At 48.0% G+C, this 18,835-nt stretch overlaps 10 protein-coding genes across 10 annotated transcripts; 5 read left to right on the top strand and 5 right to left on the bottom strand.

The window, feature by feature from the left end:
• Positions 1-1,314: 1,314 nt before the first annotated feature.
• HETIRDRAFT_308315 (uncharacterized protein) lies at positions 1,315-1,539 on the bottom strand (the record flags this gene model as incomplete). Its single annotated transcript, XM_009542177.1, has 1 exon — positions 1,315-1,539. A coding segment is annotated over one exon (225 nt), but the record flags the coding sequence as incomplete, so codon positions are not given.
• Positions 1,540-1,917: 378 nt separating this feature from the next.
• On the top strand, positions 1,918-2,088 carry HETIRDRAFT_248170 (uncharacterized protein; the record flags this gene model as incomplete). The annotated part of the gene is made up of 1 exon (XM_009542176.1): positions 1,918-2,088. A coding segment is annotated over one exon (171 nt), but the record flags the coding sequence as incomplete, so codon positions are not given.
• An 896-nt stretch (positions 2,089-2,984) lies between these two features.
• Positions 2,985-3,644, bottom strand: HETIRDRAFT_307382 (uncharacterized protein; the record flags this gene model as incomplete). The annotated part of the gene is made up of 1 exon (XM_009542175.1): positions 2,985-3,644. One exon carries the CDS (start codon positions 3,642-3,644, stop codon positions 2,985-2,987), a length of 660 nt encoding a protein of 219 aa, XP_009540470.1.
• A 50-nt stretch (positions 3,645-3,694) lies between these two features.
• HETIRDRAFT_423676 (uncharacterized protein) lies at positions 3,695-4,189 on the top strand (the record flags this gene model as incomplete). The annotated part of the gene is made up of 1 exon (XM_009542174.1): positions 3,695-4,189. One exon carries the CDS (start codon positions 3,695-3,697, stop codon positions 4,187-4,189), a length of 495 nt encoding a protein of 164 aa, XP_009540469.1.
• Positions 4,190-5,225: 1,036 nt separating this feature from the next.
• Positions 5,226-5,816, bottom strand: HETIRDRAFT_423675 (uncharacterized protein; the record flags this gene model as incomplete). Its single annotated transcript, XM_009542173.1, has 1 exon — positions 5,226-5,816. The coding sequence occupies one exon, from the start codon at positions 5,814-5,816 to the stop codon at positions 5,226-5,228; it is 591 nt and encodes a 196-aa protein (XP_009540468.1).
• A 2,073-nt stretch (positions 5,817-7,889) lies between these two features.
• HETIRDRAFT_98969 (uncharacterized protein) lies at positions 7,890-9,051 on the top strand (the record flags this gene model as incomplete). The annotated part of the gene is made up of 2 exons (XM_009542172.1): positions 7,890-8,169; positions 8,738-9,051. 2 exons carry the CDS (start codon positions 7,890-7,892, stop codon positions 9,049-9,051), a joined length of 594 nt encoding a protein of 197 aa, XP_009540467.1.
• Positions 9,052-9,190: 139 nt separating this feature from the next.
• HETIRDRAFT_447215 (uncharacterized protein) lies at positions 9,191-10,080 on the top strand (the record flags this gene model as incomplete). Its single annotated transcript, XM_009542171.1, has 3 exons — positions 9,191-9,418; positions 9,473-9,609; positions 9,687-10,080. The coding sequence occupies 3 exons, from the start codon at positions 9,191-9,193 to the stop codon at positions 10,078-10,080; spliced, it is 759 nt and encodes a 252-aa protein (XP_009540466.1).
• A 2,792-nt stretch (positions 10,081-12,872) lies between these two features.
• Positions 12,873-13,235, bottom strand: HETIRDRAFT_307631 (uncharacterized protein; the record flags this gene model as incomplete). Its single annotated transcript, XM_009542170.1, has 2 exons — positions 12,873-13,057; positions 13,115-13,235. The coding sequence occupies 2 exons, from the start codon at positions 13,233-13,235 to the stop codon at positions 12,873-12,875; spliced, it is 306 nt and encodes a 101-aa protein (XP_009540465.1).
• Positions 13,236-14,439: 1,204 nt separating this feature from the next.
• HETIRDRAFT_307076 (uncharacterized protein) lies at positions 14,440-15,432 on the top strand (the record flags this gene model as incomplete). The annotated part of the gene is made up of 4 exons (XM_009542169.1): positions 14,440-14,600; positions 14,645-14,745; positions 14,800-14,912; positions 14,965-15,432. The coding sequence occupies 4 exons, from the start codon at positions 14,440-14,442 to the stop codon at positions 15,430-15,432; spliced, it is 843 nt and encodes a 280-aa protein (XP_009540464.1).
• An 807-nt stretch (positions 15,433-16,239) lies between these two features.
• On the bottom strand, positions 16,240-17,943 carry HETIRDRAFT_165967 (uncharacterized protein; the record flags this gene model as incomplete). Its single annotated transcript, XM_009542168.1, has 6 exons — positions 16,240-17,064; positions 17,119-17,261; positions 17,317-17,392; positions 17,445-17,593; positions 17,651-17,722; positions 17,781-17,943. 6 exons carry the CDS (start codon positions 17,941-17,943, stop codon positions 16,240-16,242), a joined length of 1,428 nt encoding a protein of 475 aa, XP_009540463.1.
• Between the last annotated feature and the right edge of the window lie 892 nt (positions 17,944-18,835).

Here is an 18,835-nt window from a genome sequence, read left to right as displayed (position 1 = left end):
AACGTGCATCTAAAACATAGGGGAGGAACCACCGAAGCCCGAGTATTGATCGATTTGGGAGCAGAAGGACTCCTCATCAACAAACAATTCTGCTTAAATAACAACATACCAACGCAGAAAATCGGCAGACCTATCCCTGTGTTTAACGTAGATGGAACGGCCAACGACGGAGGAAAAATCACCAACAAAGCCCGCATGCTTATGAGAATGACAAACGAAGAAGGCGACTATCACGACGAACAATGCGAGCTACTAGCCACTAACCTAGGAGGCGAAAATGTGATCTTGGGAACGGACTGGCTGCATGAACATAACCCGCAAATTAACTGGGCAAAAAACAGCCTTACGTTTTCAAACTGCGCTACCACGTGTCTAGTCAGCCGACCTAAGTTTACCATACAAGCACTAACGCCTGCACGGCAAAAAAAAAACAGAACGATCGGATATTCCAGAATAGAAGACGACCCGGAAGAAGATGAAATTGAAGATACCTTCTTCTCCGAATTCTACGAGGAATGGTACTATCAAAACCCACTAGAAGCACACCCCCTTGAAGCAATTCATATCGGTTCCATCGGAAACAAGTCGCAACAGCTGGCAGAAAAGGCGAACAAGGCAAAAACGGAACGGCCTATCGAGGAAATCGTTCCGGCATACGTACTTAAATGATTCGCCAAAATCTTCAGTCAGGAAGCTTCACAGCGACTTCCAGAACACTCACAATGGGACCATAAGATTGATATGAAACCAGGATGGGAACCAACGGGATGTAAACTGTACCCGCTGACGGAAGAAGAGGAAGACCAGCTCCATGAGATGCTCCAAGAACATCTAAAACGAGGAACCATTAGGATATCTAAATCCCCGCAAGCGCCACCCTTCTTCTTCGTAAAAAAGAAGGAAGGAAGTCTACGACCGGTGCAAGATTATCGAAAACTGAACGAATGGACCATAAAAAACAAATATCCACTACCCCTGATCGACGACGTAATAAGAACCATTGCCAAATCGAAGGCAAGGATCTTCTCTAAGTTTGACGTAAAATGGGGGTACAACAACATCCGCATAGCAGAAGGCGACGAATGGAAAACAGCCTTCATGACCAAATTTGGCTTATTCGAATGCCTCGTAATGTTCTTTGGTCTCTGCAATTCACCCGCCACCTTCCAAACAATGATGAACATCATCTTCCATGACCTCATCGTAGCACAAGTCCTGGCAGTTTACATGGATGACATTTTGGTGTTCACGAAAACCATCGAAGAACACCAACGCGTGACAACCCAAGTTATGCAGATACTCTTGGACAACGACTTATTCCTGAAACCCTCCAAGTGCACCTTCGAAACGGACACAGTCGAATACCTCGGATTCATCATCTCCGCGGATAATATATCTATGGACCCCGTCAAGGTTGATGGAATCGCCGCCTGGCCAACTCCGAAGAACCTGAAGGAAGTACAATCCTTCCTGGGCTTTGGAAACTTCTATCGCAGGTTCATCAAAGACTTCGCCGCTACGGCCCGACCCCTTAACGACCTAACGAAGAAAGACGTCCCATTCGAATGGACTCCCGAAAGGAACGAAGCATTCGAACGACTAAAACACTGTTTCACGTCAACTCCCGTTCTTGTGTACCCGGACGGTAATCGCCCATTCCGTCTCGAGACTGATGCGTCAGATTTCGCTTCCGGTGCCATCCTATCACAAGAAACGCCACATGACGGATGGCACCCAGTCGCTTACTTATCCAAGTCGTTCACTGCGGCCGAGCGGAATTACGACATCTTCGATAAGGAACTGCTCGCCGTCATACACGCCCTTGATCACTGGCGCGTATACCTTGAAGGCGCACGGCACCCGTTCGAGATCTGGTCCGATCATAAGAACCTCCTGTATTTCTCCACCGCGTGAACTCTCTCCCGCCGGCAAGCACGTTGGTCACTCTTCCTCTCCCGCTTTGACTTCACCCTCGTCCACAAACCGGGCATTACCCACTGGCCCGATGCTCTGTCCAGGCATCCAGACCTGAAAGAGGGGGTAAAATTTGACAACGAAAACCAGGTACTACTACAACCTCAAATATTCGTCAAGAGTGCAACAGGACGAGGAACAGTCGAGATGCTTGACAGCCAGCTGAGACGAAAGCTAAAAGAAGTCACAGCCAAAGATAAAGAAGTATCAGACGCAATGGAACTTATTAAAGCATCAGGACCCAGAGCCCTCTCCAAAGGTCTACAAGAATGGAATTACGAAGATGATCTCATCTGGCACAGAGGAAAAATATATGTTCCACCAGATAATGAACTTAAACGACAGATCACAAAAATGTACCATGATTCACCAGCCACAGGACACCCAGGAAGATGGAAGACCTACGTCCTAGTGTCAGATAACTTCTGGTGGCCAGGAATGTCCACATTCATAAAAGAATACGTAATGGGATGCGCAATGTGTCAATATACAAAAAACATCACACACCCCACACGCACCCCGCTCATTCCTAACGAAATACCAGAAGGACCCTGGCAGACAGTCATGATGGACTTCATTACGGATCTTCCACAAGTCGGACCGTATAACGCAATACACGTAACAGTGGACAGAAGCACCAAAGGAGTTGTCTACACCCCATGCGACAAAACCATAGATGCCGAAGGAACGGCTGACCTCTACATGAAAAACGTCTGGAGACGATTTGGGCTCCCACAGAAGATCATCTCCGACAGAGGTCCACAATTTGCCGCTCGATTTACAAGAGAACTATGGAAGAAACTAGGAGTCACGACAGCGTTATCAACCGCGTATCATCCCGAAACAGATGGCGAAACAGAAAGAGTGAACCAAGAGTTAGAACAATACCTGCGAGCATTTTGCAATTACGAACAAACGAACTGGCCTGAGTTACTACCATACGCCGAATTTGCACACAACATAAGGGAACATTCAGCCACGCACCAGTCACCATTCGAGCTCATGTACGGCTACAATCTGACCTTCGTACCCCAAATCACACCAAGGTCCGGCATCCCTGGAGTGGAGCTAAGACTGGAAAAGCTAGAACAGCTTCGAAAAGAAACGAAGGCCAGCTTGGAGGTTGCGGCAGAACTAATGAAAAGAAAAACCACCGAGAACGAAGTTAAACTAGAAGTAGGACAGAAAGTTTGGCTCTCGGGAAAAAACATTACCACCACACACCCAAAGGACAAACTAGCCCCTAAACTACACAGACCATTCCAAATAGAAGAGAAGCTAGGGCCAATTACGTATCGACTGAAGCTTCCGCCGACATGGAAGATACACCCCATGTTCCACGCCTCCCTACTTACACCATACAAAGAAACAATAGCCCACGGACCCAACTTCGAACAGCCACCACCTGACCTGATCGAAGGACAGGAAGAATACGAAGTGGAAGATATCCTCGACAAAAGGAAACGAGGACGGGGATACCAATACTTGGTACACTGGAAAGGGTATCCGAGCTCGGCGGACGAGTGGATCACAAGGGCAAACCTGGGGAATGCCAAAGAACTTTTGGAAGTGTTCGACCAAAGACACAATGCTTTACCTTTACGAGAGGCCCTCGTAAACACAGGACCACTAAAGCATAGAACGTATAAAAACCCAAACTCGATCCTCATAATTCCTCCAACACTTCAACCACTCCTCTCCAATCCACTTCAGAACGGACATGTCCTCCGACGGATCCCTCTACCTCTCCTCTGTTGATGACACCCTCGTCGACGAACGAACATTGTCGCTTCCCAGTTACCTTCGCTCCCCCACTGTGTCAGAAGTAGGGGACTTCGAAGCCCGATACATTCGGGAAGAGACTCGCATGCTTAGCATGTTAGAACAAGAGGACCAGATGGAAGAAGTAGAAAGGAGGTATCAGGCTCGGGTCGACGCTAATGCAGCAGAAGAAGCAGCCGCAGCACAGACTCCTGGGTCCCCCGTCATAGATATATCCACATCCTCGTCATCCTCTCCCTCACCGCCCCCTTTGATCCGAGAAGCTAACGAAGGCATCATCTTCCCGGATAGGGAAACTTACCTCACGACCCCCATCGTGTATATGATGGGACTTATCGAGGGGACACCTAACACAGAGTTCGTGTCAGGACCGACTAGACCGGAGATTCAGAGGACGTTGGAGATCTTAGAAGAAGAAAGGAGTTTCGTTTGACACGTATAGCGAGCCTTGCAGATCCGAGAGGGCACAATCATCACCCGTATTAATGCTGGAGAGCAAAAACTCATGGGCTTGCAGAACCTTCGAGACTCCTTTCACCCTGCCGACGACCCCATTCCCTCCACCGAGTATCACATGCCTACCACGGCTGTGGTATCTCGCGCCTTGTCTTCGGCCTCAAATGGCGCTCCGCTTTGCCCAATGCCGGGGACTTACCCCACAAGGACTGACAGAGAGCGAGACGTATATCGGTTCGCACAAGTCTCCCCCCGCTATCACATCATCCCCGCACGTCTCGGCCTCATACGCTCCTCGACGAGAACTCGACCACCTCTCCCCTTCACTGAATACGACTCCAGCGAGTCCGACACCGCGCCCGTTGTACTCTGCCCTCGTGGAGCTTAGAGAGCAACAGATACCCTTGCCCGGTACGGCGTAAAACTGCCAGGGCAGACGACGGTTCAAATCCGTTGGGCCGGTACCCACTGCCATGATGAGAAGAGGGACTCGGCTCTAGAACGCAGTCCCCGCATGGTTGGTAACGAGGTGGGGTATCATGACGTCCATACTCAAGGGCTATCGCGTCATGACTCGACTGTGGGCAGCGAGAATTGGTGCCCTAAATATTATTTTGTATGACATGACTCAGGTGCATTGCTTATGTTTTTCTTGGACTATTACTTACCGTCTCTGGCACTGACGGCCTAGAGGGGGGGGTAATGTTACGAAACGCTTCACTTATGCTTACCTACTTTTCTCACCTTCTTGATAAGGACTCATAGGACCTTTCTCCTGACTACACCTCGCGTTCCTGTTCCATTGATACTTGGTCCATGCATTTGCTTGTACATATTTATAGATACTGCGGCGCAGTGTGGAAGCCTCAGGCTATCCACTTCTGTCCAATCTAAGAACTGCTGTTCACACAGTCTTCTCTGATTCTGAGACATTAGTCTGATCAGTCCCGATCATCCTCTCTAATCCTCTCATATTATTTGTGGCCTAGGATCCTCTCGTCCCGAACAGCCGTTCATGACATCGTCCAAGACTGTTCTGAATAGGTCTTGCTCGGGGAAGTGTCTGTGGTTGCCTTTTGATGATCTGCTGATGATGCAGTCATTCGCTTCATTAGCTGAGCGAACTGTTTGTTGACTTCTTCCATGATTCTGGGAGTCACCAATCCTATGGAAAGAAGTTTCTTCCCAATTGGGCGGTTCTGGAGTTTCTCCTTGAGCTTGGTTTCTCCTTCCAGCTCCTTGCCTCGTTTCTCTACTGCTTCCATGATTTTGAATGTTTCAAATCCTGCAATGATAAGTTTCTTCCTGATTAGGTGACCTTGGAATTTCTTTCTGAGGTTTGCTTCTTGCAACTTCTTTGACTGTGCGTCTGCCCAGTCCTTGATCTGTGACATTTTAAGTCCTACGTCCATGAGCTTTCTTCCAAGGGAAAGGCTCAGAAGCTTCCTCTTGAGTTGTTCTTCTTTGATCCTGTTGTTGATTGCTTCTTTGATCTGGGGGATTCCTAGTCTGGTGGCTAGTAGTTTCTTCCCAATTGGGTGGGTCTGGAGCTGCTTCTTGATTTGTTCTTCTTCAAGTGCTCGATTGTATTCCAGTTTGATCATTAAGGCTAAGATCGATACTTCCATTCCTCTAACTGCGGAAGGGTGTCGTTTATTGAACTCTGCAATGGCTTTGTTGGCATTGGTGACGTTTGCTGCTGATTCCCAAGAGTTATCTGATTTGGGGTAGCCCTTCCATTTAATCAGGTACTATAGTGTCTTCCATCGCCCGAAGCGTCGGGCTCCGATGATCTTCTCGACTTTGAATTCTTCTTGTCCCTTGATCAGGTCTGGGGCCAGTTTTAGATAGTTGGGCCCATAGACTGTATTCTCCTTGTAGGGTGTGAGTCGACTAGCATGGAAGACGTCATGAATGCACTGCCAGCTGTTGGGCAGTTTCAGCTTGAAATTGACTGTTCCAATAGTGTCAATAATTTTGAATGGCCCAAATTGTTTGGGTCTTAGTTTCTCCGAGGGGTGATTTATGTGGATGTGCTTCCCATCTAACCATACTTGGTCTCCTTTCTTGAAGGGCAGTAGTTCCATTCCAAAATGGTCATGTTATATCCTCATAGCTTCGGCTGTGAGTTCGAGGCTGGCTTGGGCTTCCTTCCTAGCATGTTGTAGAGTAGCGAGTCATGTGTTGGCAGTGGGTACATTCATGTTTCCTATAATGGCAGGGTATGCTCTTGGCTGGTATCTGTGTAGAAGTTCAAATGGTGACTTCTTCGTGGCTAAGTGTTGGTGTACGATGTGGGCATATTCTGCATAAGGAATTAGGTCGGCCCAGTTGTCCTGTGATGAGTTGTAGAATGCTCTGAGGTACTGCTACAGTTCTTGGTTCATTTGTTCTGTGGTGCCATCTATCTGTGGGTAGTATGCTATGCTGAGCGCTGATGTGATTCCTAGTTCCTTGAGTAGTGCTTGCGCTACTTTTGATGCAAATTGTGTTTCTCTGTCTGATATGATTTTATCGGGCAGTCCATATCTTCTCCAGGTGTGATCCAGTAATAATTGGGCGGTTCCATCTGAGTCAATACTCTTCAGACATGGTGTTATGATCACGTTCTGTTGGGCCTTAACGGCAGTCTATTCCGACACAATCATCACAAATATCAAGCGGCCTCACAAGTTGAGGCGTACAACAAGGTACAGATAATAACCTTGGTCATCCACTCCCAACAGATCACCTTATCGTTGGTCGAGTATCACGAGCCATATTGCATGTGGGCATAGAATGCCGCCTTACAAACTACTCACACACCGGGCATTGAGCTTCTAGTCTTTCCTGGCCGGAAGGAGACGAATGGAGAAGCACAAGAGTAGTCGTATTAAGAGAGACAACTTAGAGAATACCTATGGATACATATATGGTATTCTTACACCCTATTTCCTAAAGTAGTATAAAAGGCCATAGAGTAGGCTGAGGTTCTTCAGTCTATTCTCTTCGTTCACTGTGGTCTCCCTACCACAGTACCTTCGTTCTTAGGCAGTCTTCATACTGTCTACCTTCATTTCTACATTGCAATACATCTCTGGCTCCTATGCTACACGTACAGTCGAGACCATCGTCCACCCTCTCTCTATGAGCAACCTAGGGAAGAACCTTCTACTCTTGGGGTTACCGAACAAGCAGTTTGTAACACTAGAATAGACTCTTCTGCCCCTACCTTGCTCACACTAGCTTGCTGCCACACTCTCTCTCATAACCTTCCTTGGTGGGGATAATAGACCCCCATTAAAGAAAGCGTTACTACACACACTCTGGAGCAAGACCTAGGCCAGGAATACCCACCTGGCACTAGACGTATAAATAACCAACTCCGTCACAACAATCGCCCTATCCGGTGCAAAGGGGAATTTTGGGTCTACGAAGACAATAACAGATTCACCCCTCCAAACTACGATAACTGCTCATACCAAAACGGGTGTTATTACTTTGCCCTCGAAGGCGGAATAGAAGAAGAGGACATTTGGAACAAAATAGAGAGCCAGTGGGAACTAGTACCCCAATACAGGGAACCGGCGCCGGTAATCCCCAAAGACTCAGAGCAAGAGGAAACAACCTCACAATCAGACTCCGACTCATCACCAGACCAAACACTGATCAACACCCGAAACAAACCACTCACTAAAATGTCAGGACAAGCTTCGACTTCTACAGACCCCCCTTCCATGACAGTACAACCCAGGAGAGGAAAGGTCAAATTCCCAGACAATTACCCAGACAACCGCATTGAATCCCAGAAATTCATGCTCCAATGCCTCCTTCTTTTTGCAGCAGAATCTGATCGGTACAAGACCAATCAAGATAAAATATCCCTTGTGCTCTCATGCATGAGATATGGCACGGCAGGAGCTTGGGTGGAGAACTTCCTCCTCAAGTTAGTAGGAGCAGACCCTCCTACTGATCTAGGTACCTGGAGGGACTTTTTAACAAAGTTCAAACTCCAATTCAGGGAGACGGGCAAAACCGATAAAGCGCAAAGCACACTCATGGCCTTCTCCCAAGGATGAATGATGGTTGATGAATACTCCAACCAATTCATCCTCATTGCCACCGATGCCAATATCTCCGACAAAGAGCAGGTCCCTTACTTCCAATGCAGATTAGACCTGCGCGTCATGGACAAAATATATGACAAAGAAGTTCAACCGAAGGACACCATTCAGGATTAGATTAATACAGCCTGCGAAATAGATAGACAACTCAGAGCAAGATCTGCTCAAAAGGCCATCCTCGCCAACTCCACCTCTTTCTGGAGCGATTATTTAAATCATTTCCACACTCAACCAGCCATCCGCTATAACTCCACAACTGCCCCTTGCAGAATGAACAACCAGGTGGTTGACATGGACATTGATGCTACCAGGAAGCGTAACACTAAAAGTCAAAAGAGAAAATTTGACGGCAAGCGAACCACCTCTTGCTCTAACTGTGGAAAGTTAGGGCACTCTGGTGCTAACTGTTGGTCACCCCGTAGAGGCGTTCGCCCAATTCGAGGAAACTCGAAGAGACACATGGGTACGACAGGGAGAGGAAACCGCGCGGTTGATTTGGAAGGAGAAGACGACGCACCCGCTATGGGAGACCAAGCGGGAATATATTGAGGAATGGAGATGGAGGATGCTCATCACAACGACCAGCGGGTACCACAACCTGGTCCTTCGATGGAACATCCATACTCTGCCCCATCCGGACGACCCCAAACGGACCATCAGCAACGCGTCATGTCGCCTGACGGACGACAGGGAAATGGAAGCGTCAGTCATTCTGCTCGAATCGGAGCAGTCTTAGGAGAGTTAGGAGTGGATGAAGCAAGAGAAGTAATCTTGGGACACGTGGAGCGTTTTTCCTAACCTCTCCCTCACCATCAAAGGAAAGAGGTCAAGGGAAACCTGAGTTTGATGCCAACAAATGTATTCGTATCGGAGCAATGAATGACCGTATCATCACCCCTATACGCCTAAACGTGAAGGTATCAAACAGGGATCAATACGCTGGAGCAAAGACAACCATCGACTCGGCATGCGAAGGGGTTATAGTAAATGAGACATGGGTCAGGAGACATCACTTCCCCACCTATACGCTCAACAACCCTATTCGTGTCCGGAACGTTAATGATACCATTAATAAAGCAGGTCTCATCCAATCCGCCTTGGATGTGAACCTCACCATTCGGGACATCCATGGATGAATGCACACTGAGCGCATCCAGATGTTTATCTCCAATCTAGGGAAAGACGATCTTATCCTAGGAACAGATTGGCTAATGTACCACAATCCCTCCATCGAGTGGAGGCAACGTGAAGTGCACTTTGATCGGTGCCCCCAGAAATGCCACCAACCACACAGGTTCACTAGGGCAAGGGAAAACCGCTAAATAACAAGCGGTTACAAAACGTGGAGCCACGGCACAAACCATGTATCAGCGAGCGCGAAAAACAGGGCCTAGAACATCTCCGAAGACTATCGGAAGATGTAGGACTCTGCGACCATAGCGGGACGTTTGGTGTCCAACTACGAGCATACCTCAAACGGAAATGGCTCCTACAGGACATAAGGAAATATGCAGAAGAGAAACGAAAGGCTCAAATTAAGCCATCTCTTTCACCAAACGAGGGGGAACCTGATCTCCCAGATAAACCATCAGGAAAACAGGCCACAGAGGGACCAGTCATTCGGAAACTGGCTCCCGAACCGTCAGGATTTGCCAGTTTCGACCAGGACTTGGAGGACGAAATCGTCATTACCAATCTAAAGGAAAGAGTTCCTAAAGCACATCACGAATTTTTGGACATCTTCAGCGAACGAAAGTCGCAGTGACTCCCAGAACATACTTATTGGGACCATGCCATTGATCTTAAACCGACTTTCAAACCCCAAGTACCAAAAATCTATGCCTTGAGCCCAGAGAAACATGACGAACTAGGAAAATTCATCAAGGAACATCTCACTCGGGGAACCATCCATTGATCCACCTCGCAAACAGCAGCCCCATTTTTCTTCATAGGAAAAAAAGATGGAAAGTTGCACCCGGTACAGGACTATCGCCATTTGAACTCGTACACCATCCCAAATGTGTGCCCCCTCCCACTAATCCAAGAACTGTTGGACGTGATCAAAGGGGCCACCATTTTCAGCAAACTAGGCGTACGATGGGGATATAACAATATACGAATCAAAAAGGGAGATGAGTGGAAGGCAGCCTTCATCACTCAGTTGGGTTCTTATGAACCCACAATGATGTTCTTTGGCCTCACCAACTCACCAGCTACTTTCCAAGCCATGATGAACATGATCTTCAGAGAACTCGTCACAGCCCGGAAAATAACCGTATATATGGACGACATCCTCATTTTTTCTAAAAACATGGTGGAACACATTCAAGTCTTGAACCAAGTTTTCCAGATCTTATGCAACAATGACCTCTATTTGAAGCCAGAAAAATGCGAGTTTTATAAAGAAAAACTCCAATATCTGGGATACACAATTTCAAAAGACCACGTCGCTATGAAAGACTCCAAGGTGGACGCAATACAAGATTGGCCAATTCTATGCACTGTCCGAGACATTCGCTCCTTCTTAGGTCTAGGAAATTTCTACAGGCGCTTCATCGACAAATTCTCACTTATCGCGTGCCCTCTACATGACCTCACCAAAAAGGATGCAAAATGGAACTGGACTTCAAAATGCCAGGAAGCTTTTGAACGATTAAAAAGGGTGTTCATCAGTAAACCCATTCTAAATTATCCAGACCCCATGCATCCATATCGACTAGTGACGGATGCATCACTAATCGCTTACGGAGCTACCCTCCTGCAAGAAGGAAAAGATGGTGACTGGCACCCAGTTGCGTTCCTTTCCAGGTCATTTTCACCAGCAGAACAGAATTACGACGTCCACGATTGCGAACTCTTGGCTATCATAAAAGCGTTGGAACACTGGAACCATTACCTCGAAGGCGCACGACACCCATTCAAGATCTGGACAGATCACAAAAACCTGGAACATTTCCAAACGGCGCAAGATCTGTCACGACGACACGCCCGTTGGAGCCTCTATTTGAGCAGATTCGACTTCACACTCAGCTATAAAGCAGGATCTACGAATCATTCTGATGCTCTGTCCAGGCGTCCAGATCTAAGTGAGGGGGTGGAATCTGACAACAAAGCTCAAATTTTGCTCCCAGCCAACCTTTTTAACAGATCCGACGAAACACTGGTGGAACCGTCTCCGACACGGCATATTAAGTCCACAGAAATCGCATCCTCAGACCTCATCTCCCTCATCTGACTCTCAAAATCGGAACATGACGCCCTGACAAGGGTAGCCCTCGCCAAACTCTTGCGAGTAGGGCCACAAGGAATGAGGGGACTACTAGGACATTGGACACATGAAGACGGAATTACCAGACGAAACGGCCACATATGCGTCCCAAAGGACGATGCCATCTGAAGACTTATTGTCAAAACGCATCACGACGCACCCGCGGTAGGACACCCGGGTAGAGCCAAAACATTGGAAATGGTACAATGGCACTATTGGTGGCAAAACATGTCATATTGACCACACCAGATGTCCATCACCCTCGTTTCTTCACTTGCTGCATGCAACACAAGTTCCAAGCATCAATACGGCGAGTGACGCGCCTGAGGTATGCTCGATATTGGGCCATCCGACCGGATAGGTCACAGGGGTCGAGGTTCTCATCGTTATCAGAGTAGACCAAATTCAGATCGTCAGTGGAGTTGATTATATCCTCGACAACGCGCACAGTAATTGGGCATCCACGCAAATCGGCTGCAAACACATGGCCCACTATAGGGGATGGAGGATGGATGGGGTCTCTTAGTGGCGGCGAGATAGCGATGGAGAGGAGCTATCGGGATAAGGACACGACGGGTTGAAGCAAATGTGGAGGGTACCTTGGATGCAAGTCAAGTTCGATATGCAGACTGTATTGAATTGAGCATAGAAAACGCAGAAAATTTGTGCCCAGGCTACAACTACTGAACCTTGGCTGTGAAGTCCAGCTAGCTTTCCTATTTTGACAATTTCGCGGCAGCATCGCAGATGACAAAGTGGGCTTCGCACAAGAAACGAGGGTCGGCAACATATGAAATGGATGAAAATGACGAGTTGTTTGCTGACTGGTGGCATTTCTGATGTCCGGAAAGTTCGATCCACTAGATGAGTTGGGCCAATTGATTCAATTGAAAGATCGAAGATCCACATCCAGTGGCGGCATACGATATTCGAATGTTTCGGCCCCATCATATAGTTGATTGATCATGACATGCGAAGAAGCTTGATCAAAACAGGGGTGACAAACCGTCTCGATCAGGGGCTGATCAAAAGAATCAATTGTGACGCTCATAAAGCCGTCATAATGAGTAGAGATTTTGTGTATTATTTCGGGTGTCGGAAGAAGCAGCCATCGTTGGCCATCGAATGACTTCAACCAGTCACACCGTACTGTGGCAGCGTCAGTGGGAATTGAAAAGCAAAGCAGATAATGGAGACACGTACGGTAAATTTTGTTCAATTCTATTCTCGGGTCGAGTGAATTGTATTCCATCCCCCACTAGTATTCCAGACGCGTTAACTGTGCAAAGTCAGTCAGAGCAATCGCCAAATCGATGCTCTGTTGACCTCACCAGCTCACTATTCCACAAGCGTTGATTCAATAGATAGCATGATGACACTGAAGCTTCTGAGGAGAGTTCTTGCGTTAGAAGACATCGCTTGACCTGCGTGGATGCTACTAAGCGCTTCGATTTTCGATTGTGATCTCTCATAGCTTGATTTCGCAACATATCAGTATGCAAAATAAGGATGTATACGAACACAGACGTACATGGTATCACTGGAGTATCTGTCCTGCTAATGCTTTGGGCTTGACCTGAGTCCCTAACTCGACGCTCGCTATCTTGTTGGGTAAAGAGATAGGCCGATATTACCAGACCCCAGATAAACATATTCACACACCTGCTGTATTGGAACTATCTTGTTCACTGCTACTCCTAACGGGAGCTCGACTATTCCACGTTACAGGCTGATCGCTGCTTGCTACTTTGCGACGTTTTAGGCTGGAAACCGCTGGTTCTGATGTAGACCTTTTGCGTGTCAAGTTCGTATATGAGAAAACTGAGGTTTCAGTACACCAGAGGACACGCGATGCAAGGTAGATGTACGGATGTATCCCGTCTCGCCTGAACTCTCAGCGTTTACGCAACTGACTCAGAAGCGCATGCAGTTGAAGGTAGGAACGAAGATAACGCACTTATTTGGAGTGAGAATTTCGATTTCTCTCCTTCAAAACCTTTGACTGGACTTGATCCGTTAGGCTTCGAAGGCGTTGTGCGGCGGCGTTTCATGCCTCCAATCGCTGACTCTGAACTGGACCTTTTGCGTTTGAAATAACTAGGCTGGTTACCACTATCTTATTGACGAAACAGTTCGATCTAGTGAGAGATGATGGGAAAAATTGAACGAAAGTAGACACACTTGTGAACTCTGTGCTGCGCTTTGCTATCTTCAACCCTTTCATAGGTTACGGTTCCATTCCGGACATCGTGCGTTAGTTCTCCGCTAATATTCGGAGTTCGCTGACGGAAATTGCGAGGAGGGGAGACGACCACAGAGCCTATGTCAAGAAGTATATGTAAGGGGATGTGAAGAAGCGTCGACTATGACTTCGTCGCTGGGACAAAGTTGTTTCTCCAGTATGTGCGACTAGGTGCGACTCTAAACGACCAGGTCACGTGCAAGTGCATGTCTGCGGCGCTGCGCGACGATGACCACTGCAAGGCCGGGGGGTGGTACTCCTCTTTGTCACATTGATCCATCATGCGTCATCTCTCAAGGCTTCTACAATCAACATGGCTCACATCTGTAGCTACGATTGTCCACATCCGCCTCATCCAACGCTTGTTTTCGGCTAAAACTCCATGCCCATTGTTCCTGCCACAGGGCCTTGACCTTGTGGCGACAACCTTCCCTTATAAATAGCTGAAATTCTCTATGCCCCTCTCCCAACCTTCTCAAACTGAAACCTCATCACCTTTGCCTCCTTGACCTCTTCTCTCTTCTATCATGTCCTCATCGCCCAGCCAACAATCGAATTCATCGATCCTGAACGTGGCATTGTTCATTGAGCCATCTCTGGCATCTAACAACCTGATGGACAGGGAGTCCCTGCGTACAGAGTGGGATGTGATTGGCTCTACAAGCATTTCCTCTGAAGATGTTGTGGGAGAGTTGGACACAGTCGGAGCACAGTGTCTTCTGACCAAAGAGCTGGCGATGGAGTCGGTTTTGGAATCCGTTCACCTGTACCAACCGTCTTCGAAAAGGCGCTTCCACAAGGTGAGTCTGCCTCCATGAGCGCCGCGCAACAAATTGCAATCATTTTATTCAAGGTGAAACACGCCCTTGGAATTCCTCGCCACTCTCGCAACATCGACGATCCTAGGAATACCATTTACCGTGAGACATTGTCTGATGTTTTCGCCTCGGTGCTCATAACTCATGGTCCTACAGTGAGGGCTGATTTGCGTACACTGTTTGATCGTAAACGGTGGCTTTTACTTCCCGACATAGATCTCGTCAAGCGCATCTTAAATGAACATCAAGTGAGCGACAAGATTACCGAGGTTAGCTATTTCACGCTTTTATTTTGATTTCAACTTACCGCAACCCAACCAGCTCTACAGCGATGCGACTGCCTTTCATTATCGATTTGTCCCCCTCGGCCCTGGACGACTGACAGACATGCTCAGATGGGTTCGGCCTGATTACGAAATTGAACCACAGCCATCCTCCTCCATGGAATACGGACTCTACAGCTATCCGTTCCAGAACTTTCCCAAGCTTGAATCCCATGCTCATCCTCATTGGGTCATTCTGAATGCTGGGGAGACACTGCTTGCCATCACAGATCACGAGTTCGACGCCTTCATATGGCGCGTCACATACGCATACATGGTGACCGTCGATGAAGCGAAGGCATTTGTTGAAAGCATTAAGCTTATCTACAAGAGGTGGGTTTCCAAAGGCAAGGGCTGTGGTCCCTCTCGAATCATAAGCTTCATTAAGAAGGCTGTTGATCGCGTTCGCGGAAGAGCGACTAGGACGCAGACCGCAAGCTCATCGGTTGCAGCATCGCCTCAATAAGTGCAGCGCCAGAGGACAAAGGCTGTAGCGTCGGTTCTGTCGGGCCAGAGGACAAAGGCTGTAGCGTCGGTTCTGTCGGGAGCGGTAGCGAGGCCCGAACCGCTGTGGACGTCTTGGTCTTCCTGGCATGTATCATATGTAGTTCATGATGTGTGTTGAGCTAGGTTAACCAAACCTCGGCCACAAGATGAGGGGGTCTATTACTCGGGCAATCATGATTGGCAAGACTCTAAAATCGGACTTCATCGTGTGTTTAACACTAATTGAAGCGTTATCGGTGTCGGCATCACTGCCAGCACCTATGGCCAGAGCAGCTAGACCATCACAAAACAAGATATATTTAACACGGCGGCTCTTCCGCTGCTTGGGAAAAATAACGAGGACCGACCGAGTCTTCTAATTGTGTAACCAAACGTCGATGATAGAAACGATACTCATCAGCTAACCCGACAGTCTCCACGGGACTCCGTGCATTACATAGATCGGGAGATGTGCATCGCTGCCGAAGCTACATATTGAGTTGTGTGAGCAGATTTGTCAATCAAGTATGATCGTTCATCAAGTTCAAGAGCACGAATGCAACAGAACTAAGACGAAACTGCAGAGCAAAGGTATTTAAGTTTGAGTTAGATTTCGATGCAGGCCATAAAATATGAAAATTGGATTGAACATTGAATACCGGCAACGCAGAGGTAGTTGGAGACAGACGCAAGCGCGAGCGGCTACCGTCTGCACACGGCAAAGAGTTAGGCGCACCGGCCAAAACAGGGTCATACCTGCACCGTCCATCGCTGCTAGATAATCAGATTACCCTAAAGTCTGTACTCCCCTGTCACATCTGACAGGTTGGGCTCTGATGGAATAGCAACAACACCCCGCACAGTGCGTGCCCTCTCGCTGTTCAAGGCTGCCCGGTGGCTCCTGAGCATAAGTCCCCAACTGCTTCATATTGACCACACCAGATGTCCATCGCCCTCGTTTCTTCACCTGCTGCACGCAACACAAGTTCCAAGTGTCGGCGTAACGAGCGACACGCCCGAGGTAGGCTCGATATAGAGCCATCGGATTGGATTGCTCGCCGATCTTGAGGTTCCCATATCTATCATAGCGAGCTGAATTTGGGTTGTCGACGAAGTCCTTGCTCCACCCTGAGCAGCGTAGACAGCGAGTAGGAATCCACGCAGATCGGCTGTTAATGCATGGACCGGTACACGCTCTAGATATGTGCTGTTTTTCGGCGATGGTTAGATAAGGATAGAGAGGGGGGTTCGGGACAAGAACGCGGGGGGTTGAAGCAAATCTTGAAGGGACTTCACATGTTGACCAAGCCTTATATGTGCTCTCTATCCACATGGACATGGACAAGGAAAAGAAATCGTGCCCATGCCAAACAGACCTCAACTTCGCAGCAGTGTCGCAGATGACGAAGTGAGGTTTTGCACGAGATATAAGGGGTGGTAACGTATAGAATGGAGGATAATGTCGAGTCGATCGCTGATCGGCAGCAGTTCTCTTGCCTGGCGAGCTTGTCCCACTCATTGAGTCGTGCCATTCAATTCGATTGAATGATCGAAGTTCCACGTCTTCCAGCGATAGCATTCGATATTCGAAAGTTTCGGCGCCGTCGTATATCTAAGCAATCATCAAATCAGAAAAATCACAACCAGAACAACAGAGATGACAGACAGTATCGACCGAAGGTAGAATTGATTGAGTTGCTAAATTCCTCATGAAGTTGTCCTGGTGAGCACTGACTTTCTCCGCCATCTCGGGTGTGGGAAGAAGTAACCATCGTTCACTATCGAATGACTTGAACCAATCACGCCGTACTGTGGCCGCACACGATGTCAGAGATAGTCTGAAACCAAGCCAAGCGATGCATACAGTATGTTTTGTTCGATTCTGATCTCGGGTCAAGTGAGTTGTATTCCATCCCCCAAGACCATTCCAGACGCGTTAGCTGTGCAAAGTCAGGCAGACCGATCTTCAGTCAATGCACAATCTGAACGTACCAGATCACTGGCACTCCACAGACGCTGATTCAATAGATAGCATGGTTCTATTGAAGCCTCTGAGGATAGTTCTTGAGTTAAGAGACATCGCTTGACTTCTGAGGATACTAAAGGGCATTTATCCGATTTTTGAGTGTGATTTTCATGGGCTTGAGATAGCGACGAGTCAGTGTACGAGATGAGAAGCTGAATGAACGCAGACGCACATGTCTTCTCAGAAGGTTTTATCTTCCTGATGCTTTTCACTGCGGTAGAGGTCTCCAGGTGATGTTTGCCATCTTGTCATGCAGTCAGATAGATCAGTATACTCAAGAACATAGGAAGCCATCGACACACTTGTAAGATCCGAGAACAGTTGTTCACCATGACTAGAGACGGTATTCGAACCATTCAATACTACGGACGAACCGCCACCCGTTACTTGGCGACGTTTGACGCTGAAACCCACGGGTTCTGAAACGACCCTCTTGCGTTTCAAGCAGGCATCTGAGAGCTTCATGAGGTCACCAATTTACTAGAGAGGAAGTTTCACAACGCATATGTACTTGTAATTTCTGCCGATCCTGTCTCGCCGTCGCTACCAACTTGTGCGCGGTTGGTATGTAAGCGAGGGAGCTAGTGCCACTCTCGGCTGGGTTCGACCCTTTGACCTTGAATCCTGTACTGGTCATTGCGTGACGATTGCTCCAAATCGAATGTATGTATGTATGTATGTATATTTTTCTATCGGGGGTTGTGAAGGAGAGGGTACGATGATGCGCCGGTTTTTTTTCCTGCTGCACTTGGACAAGGTGGGTGACTTGGGCCAAGTTGGGCCAGTCCCGAATACGCCCCAACCGCGGTGGAAAGTGGCACGTGAGCACGCGCTGCACGTCTTATCCTAAATCACGGCCCCACAGGCGAATATCGTACAAAATTCTTCCCCTATGAGACGACTACATGCAACTGGTGCCGAGAAACACAAACCCGGACCCACATCCTCTTCTGGTGCACGCACTATCAGCGTCCCCCCGATTTCACAGTAGCTAAGTACCTTACAAGCAGGAACCCTCTTAGAGGGCTCATACAATTCCTACGCGACAACCCGTCTGCATTCACCTTCGAAGATGCCCCTCGCAATGCGGAGGACCTCCTGCCCTAGACACCAATATGTCCACTTCCCCCCCTTCCATCTTCACTGCCCGCGCCTGCGAGGCTGACATTCCGGGTCTTAATTGAACCCTTTACACGCTCCGACACACGTTGCTTATCCCTTCCCCCTTTATTAACTGCCGCCACTGGCCTTACGCCGCGCGGGATACAAATACGCTGAATTAAAAATAAAAATAATAATAATAAAAAGTGGCACGTGACAGTCTTATAAGATCATGCACCGCCGCTTTCAAAAGCCA

This window comes from Heterobasidion irregulare (assembly GCF_000320585.1).
Source record: "Heterobasidion irregulare TC 32-1 unplaced genomic scaffold scaffold_01, whole genome shotgun sequence".
NCBI lineage: Eukaryota > Fungi > Basidiomycota > Agaricomycetes > Russulales > Bondarzewiaceae > Heterobasidion > Heterobasidion irregulare.
Note: the sequence above shows the minus strand (reverse complement) of the source record. Positions and strands in the feature narration are given on the sequence as shown.